The 6,594-nt window shown below is 37.0% G+C and overlaps 1 protein-coding gene across 1 annotated transcript; it reads right to left on the bottom strand.

The window, feature by feature from the left end:
- On the bottom strand, positions 1–1,148 carry LOC128737706 (uncharacterized). The gene has a single exon (XM_053832402.1). It carries the CDS (start codon positions 1,073–1,075, stop codon positions 548–550), a length of 528 nt encoding a protein of 175 aa, XP_053688377.1. The 5' UTR covers positions 1,076–1,148; the 3' UTR covers positions 1–547.
- Positions 1,149–6,594: the final 5,446 nt, after the last annotated feature.

Raw genomic sequence — 6,594 nt, 5'->3', positions numbered from 1 at the left:
ATTTATTCTCCAAAATGAGCAAAATGACTCATGATTTCAGGTTTCTAGCTTATGTTTTATGAAAATACACCATGAATAATAATCATGATATTACGAAATTCTCACGCCATGATTTGACAGCAATTCAAGCTTCATGATTTCATGACTTTATTCATGGTATCGGAATCAGATTTCTTTCCGTGTATATTGTCTTATAGCGAGATATCTCTGTATTTGGATTGGAATGTGCTTCAATAAATAAACAAGGGGACGAAGTTTGACCACTACTAACACAATCGTTAATATTTCGGACCATTTTTGACGACGTAAAGTGCTCTACAGATTATCATGTTATTATTTATAGTTTCATTACGGGTTTGGTGATAGCTTTTCATAGAATGCAATTTCACATTTCTGCATGTCAAAATTCTAAACAATATAATTTAATTACGGTATGGCACATACACTAACACAAATCGCTTAATCCACCAAATTCAAACTTAGCTAAAGGACACAACAGCTCACGATGAAAACATTACTTCTGCAATGGCGAATACTGTTTCATCTACTAATATTCTCCGGAACCTTCTTCACTTCCAGATCCACTGCCATCGGCACTTCCATCAAACTCATCATCATCATCATCATCATCATCAACATCAACCGTTGAAATTGTTACATCATCCTCCGTTTCATCGATATCTATATAGATCAGAGATTCATTATTTTTGTTCGGTATATCCCACGCTGCTGTAGTCGTGTCCAGATCATAGGGATCTACTAGAAGAGGTTCTAACATTTCGTTGGCTTTGCTAATTTCATCTTCCAATTTAGACGAATCGGTACTAGTTTCGGAAGCATCCGGACTGGAAGTTCTAACCGAACTGTCCGACGGGCTTATGTCGAGCCATTCTTCGCAGTAATGAATCGTCCCAATACCGACGGCGATCAGTACAATAACTGTTAACACAAATATTGTTGTGCACCTGTAAGAGCGCTTTTGTTTGACTCCTGTGTTCGATAGCGGTCGGATTGCGTCCTTCTCGTTCACTCCATTACCGGTTGTGCTTTCCAAGTCGTTTTGAATGGTACACATTCCACACACCGTATTCCCTGCTCCAATGCTAGTTGGAGGAACCAAAGTAAGATTCACGGAAAGATTCGGAAATTCAATCCGTCTCAGTTGCAAATCGAAGCAATACTAGACTATCAGCAGCAAGTAGTGTGTTTTGGTGTGATGAGACATTTGCTATTTTCCGTAATATTATGACGCCATACCGTTGGTTGATAGCTGGATCGTTCGCTGAACGGTTATCAACAGCGTTGATGAACGAAATCCCGCGCTGGACGCCTTGCTACCGAAGCGATGAAGTCACAATTGGCTTGTGTCAGGGCGTGAAATTACACATAGGTGGCATTCATAAAGTACGTCACGCTTAGAGGGGGGAGGGGGGGTTGACCTAATCGTGACGATTTGTGACGTAGGGGGGAGGGGGGGTATGAAGTTATGTGACGTCAAATGAAAAAAATTAAATGGAAAATTTATTCGGGAAATTATAATTTAGCCTTCATTTTAAGACACAACTATTGAAGGCTTCTGTAAAATTAACGTACTGATGGATTTTAAAACAAATAGTTAAATTTTTTGAATGAAAACTTTTTTAACGTATATGGGTGAACAGGACTCATTTATTCTATGTAGTATGAACTATCCATTAAGGCTTTGCAGAATATGCAGTACTCCATTGAGCTGCTTGAGCTGTTTGCAGCTGCTTGAGTACCGTCCTGCCTAAAAGATTTTTGCAACCGCAAATACCAGTCACACAAACTCCTGAAGGGTTACGGGATGCTACCAGAGACCCATGGCAATGTTTTCCCTTGATATTCATGCTGAACTCAATCGATGAACAAAAATTCATACCGAAGTTTAACGGCTACTTTTAAGGTTTTTCTGTATAATCTATACTGCCCCTCACTCAAAAGCTCCCTGAAGGATAGAGTTTACGCCACTTGTGGATTAAATTTTGCATCTAAGGTAGTGTTGAATGATTGCACGATTGAATGAATACACAAAATGACAAAATCCGCCAGAAAAGTTCTTCCAAGGCGTGTTGCTGCAAGACGTCAGCAGGAAGTCCTGATTCCTTCAACTATAGATCAGACGAATTTGAGTGGATGGATCTAAGCGCGTGGATATGCGCGAAACATTAATCGACGGCACATCAGCGACTTCTGAAGCGTATCCGATCGCAGCAATTGGAGATCATCTTCAAAATCCGTAAATCGATGACTTATAATCGAAAATTTTCCTTTTTTTATTTGCTGAAATTCATTTGATAGCTTTAAATAAAAAGGTTGGAATGAATATTCAATTTTTTTTTGTTGTGAAGGGGGGGGGGGGTTGCCGTGACGTGACGTACTTTCTCAGGGGGGTCACGAATATGTGACGAAATGTGACAACGGGGGGAGGGGGGGTTGATTTTGGTCAAAATTTGCGTGACGTACTAAATGGATGTCGCCATAGACGGGTGATATCGCATACATTGGGAACAATGTTCTTCGTGATTTACTTCGTGATATACTGTTTCGATGTTCCAGCCGTACATATGCTTCGTCTCCGTTATACTATTTAACGATAATGTTTATCAATATTACTCCTCTGACATGGAGAGATTGATCGTAACAGTTTTCGGATTGTGGGTGCTATTCAAAGTTATCTTTGAAGGTTGTTCAGAGAGACCTAATTATTCAAGTGAACCGGAAAAAACAATGAGCACTACTGCGTGATTTACTGGCTTGTTCAACATCGGTTGAGCGCAAGGGTCAAGTTCGCTACATCGGCGATGATAAGGATGCTGCGCGCTTTCTCTGGAGGTATAGAAATAGCTCACTCGCCTTATAAATCTATGTTTCACGCGCCAATTCTAATTACTAGCTGGGTGGCTGTGGAACCCCCGTGTGTAGAAACCGAAAATTCATTCGCTAGCATGACGTAACTGAAGCGTGGACGTTACATTTTAACGTTACATACGTTTGAAACTGACTTAAGAAATGTCATCATTAAATTTAATTTGCTCAACGATGATTGTTGTGCGTGACTCTGTTCAAAGTTGCTAGAAAAAGGTCTAACAATATTTTTTCGAGCTCAACATTTGGGCAATTTTATGAGCTGTACTCTACAAATATGATTGCCTGGTATTTTCGTTAGGCAGCACGGATCGATTTCGTGATGATACGATAGGGGAACTGTGGGTAAGACGAACAGGTGGTTGATTCTACCAGTTAAGCATTAAAATTCGTAAATGTTTTGATGGAAATCCAACCAGCTTGCTATCTCATGATGTCTGAACGTTTCAATCATCATTTAAAACTTTCCAATTTTGATAAAGTACAAAAAAACTAAAAATTGGACATGATTCTGCGTTTGGATGTAACTTTTTTTCCGTCGGAATTAAGCTTTTTGAGTGGTTTAATTCCAAAATGTTGCCCATAGCATGAAGTATTTCGATTTAATACCTTTTCAAGTAACATCTGCATTGAAATAATACGTAATTTCATTTGCGTATGAAAAATTGTGAACGCTTTAAAAAAATGTATAATGATGGGGTGAAATGGACAACTGCTAGTGTGGGTAAGATGGTCAGTGAACATATTATATTAAAATTGTTGATTTTGCTTCTTAGTGATATCTCAAGCATATAAATGAAAATTTAACCGGAAAACGTGAACTTCAAACAAATCAGCAGCGGCCAGGCATGAAACAATTTTTGGAATGCTTGTTCATATTGCCGCTACCAAACAACTTTCTATTGGCTGCCTGTAGTGGGAGGGGGTGGACTGCCCTTTTCATTTTTTGCACGCTACACCACCATATTTTACGTATTCAATTTGTTAAGGGTCAAAAATAATAATATGCGCTCAGTTGGGGCGATTCACAATACCTGTCCATCTTACCCCCACACATTGTCCGTTTCACCCGCAGCACTAAAAAAGTTCACTTTTTCGGATCATTTTTAAAACTCAAAATACACATTGAAAAACATTTTTTGTTAAATATTTCACTAGCTCCTTTTGAAAACAATATGTTGAACTGAAGTAAACTGTATTTAGGTTTTATAAATCATAAGTTCTCTGTATTATATTAGCTGTTCTTCTTAACCTGTTCGTCTTACCCACAGTTCCCCTAATATTTGTTGCCATTTGCTTGCAATATTTTCCCCCGCGTTCATCGACTGATACTCCACCAGTTTTCGAGCAAAAGATTCAGAAGTTTACACCGATTTTCATGTCCACTTGGTTTCGACGAACCGAAAATGAGTTCCAATGTCATTTATTTAGTCAGTTTCTTTATTAAAATGCGCTCTTTGTGTAAATTACAGTAAAGTAAAAAACAATATGAACAATGACGTTTCACGTTTAGAAGGCTTAGCGAAAAAAAATATAAAAAATAAGGTCATTTATTCTGATTTTTCAAGTTTTTGTTACACCACCCCCCCCCCCTCCCTTGGTATTTGGCTTGAAATATCGGGGGGCAAAAAATAATTTGTATGATTCAGAAAAAACACAGAGATTTTTTTAATCATGCAAAAAAAAAATTGAGATTTTTAGGAATTTTTACTTGTCGTTTAATCGTGAAACCTGAATCTGTTTTTGCTTTTCGTGTATACGTTATTATTTTCCATGCCAAAACCTTTCAAAATAGAGTCAAAATCGAAAGATTTTTTTGCTAATTTTTAGAAATTACAATATTTGTACTTCCACTTTTGCTTCGTGCTAGAAGCGGAGTGTTATCTAGTACAGTCTTTTTTGGAGTTCTTTAGGCTGTAAAATCCATAGATAACTGATTTTATACAAAAATTTTTTACTCAAGTTCAACAATTTTTTCCCCCCGATTTTTAAAGCTAAGGGTGTAAAGTTGAAGTTGAAGGGCGGAGGAACAAAAACTTTAAAAATAATGTGCAATGGCCTAACGTGTATGTGAAAAGAAAGAATTGATTTGGTTTTCACGTTTAAACTTTAAGTAAAAGTTTTTAAAAACAGATTTTTTTGCTCGATTAAAAAAATCTCTTTGTTTCCCCCCCCCCCCTTTCAGTGGCCCAACACCGGAAGGACAAAAACTTTATGAAATATTTGAAATGGTCTAACTAAAAAACTAAGACAGAAAACAGTAAAACAGTAAAACAGTGAAAACAGTAAAACACTAAAACAGTAAATCAGTAAATCAGTAAAACAGAAAGAAAGAAAGACAAAACGAGAGAAAGACAGACGGACAGATTGACAGAAAAACAGGGTGACAGAATGAAAGAAAGGCAGATACCAGAAAGACAGAAAGACGAAAATACTGAAAGAACTGAAAAACAGAAAGATAGAAAGACAGAAAGAGAGAACTACAGTAGCAAGGAAAGACAGAAAAATAGCAAAACGGAACGTTAGAAGACAGAAAGTAACAGAAACAGAAAGAAAGAATGATAGAAAGACGAGAAGAAAGAATGTCCGAAAGAGAAATATCATTAAGACAGAAAGACTGAAAGACCGAAAGAAAGAAAAAAAGAAAATCAGAAAGACCGAACAACCGAGAGAGGGAGAGATAGAGAGAGAAAGACAGAGATATAGAATAATAGATAGATAGAAACACGGAAAGACAGAGATTCGAAAAATGAGTAAGACAGAAAGACCGAAATCCAGAGAAAAATAAAAACAGAAAAGCAGAAAGAGAGAATAACAGGAAACCAAAAAGACCGAATGACAAAAAGACCGAAAGACCGAAAGATAGAAAAACGGAAGACTGAAAGGGCGAAAGACAGAAAAACAGAAACACAGAAAGACAGGGATAGAAAAAACAGAAAATTAGAACGACAGATACAGAAACACCGAGAGACAGAGAGTCGTAAATACAGAAGGGCAGGAGCAGAAATATAGAAAAACAGAAAATCAGTTAGATAGAAAGACAGAACAACAGGAGGACAGGACAGATGGAAAGAGAAAAGAAAAGAGAGAAAAATAGAGAAAAGGGAAAACAGAAGACAGAAAAACAGAAAGACAAAGAGAAATAGAAAAACAGAAAATCTGCAAGACGGAGTGAGAGATTAACAGAAAGACAAAAAGACCGAAATACATGTAGATATACAAACAGAAAGACAGAAAAACAGAAAAACCGAAATGTTGAAAGACCGAAAAATAGAGACACCGAAGGACAGAAAGACCAAAATACAGAAAAACAGAAAGACAAAATGGCAGAAATACAGAAAATTAGAAAGACAGAAAAACAGAAAGGTAGAATAACAGAAAGATGGAAAAACTGAAAGATAGAACGAAAAAATGATAGAAAGACAGAAAGGTCGAAAAACATAAAGTTCGAAATACAGAAAAACAGAAAGGACGGAAGACAGAAAAACTAAGAGATATAAAGACCTAAGCAACGAAAGATGGAAAGACAGTAGAAAAGAAAGACAGATAGGCTGAGAGATAGAAAGACACAAAGACAGAAAGATAGACAGCAGTAAAACAGACAGATAGTCTGACAAAAAGACAGAAAGGAGAAAGGCTGACAAAAAAACAGAACGACAGAAAGACAGTAAAACAGAGAAACAGAAATACAAAAAGACAAAAAGACAG

This window comes from Sabethes cyaneus, chromosome 2 (assembly GCF_943734655.1).
Source record: "Sabethes cyaneus chromosome 2, idSabCyanKW18_F2, whole genome shotgun sequence".
Classification (NCBI taxonomy): domain Eukaryota; kingdom Metazoa; phylum Arthropoda; class Insecta; order Diptera; family Culicidae; genus Sabethes; species Sabethes cyaneus.
Note: the sequence above shows the minus strand (reverse complement) of the source record. Positions and strands in the feature narration are given on the sequence as shown.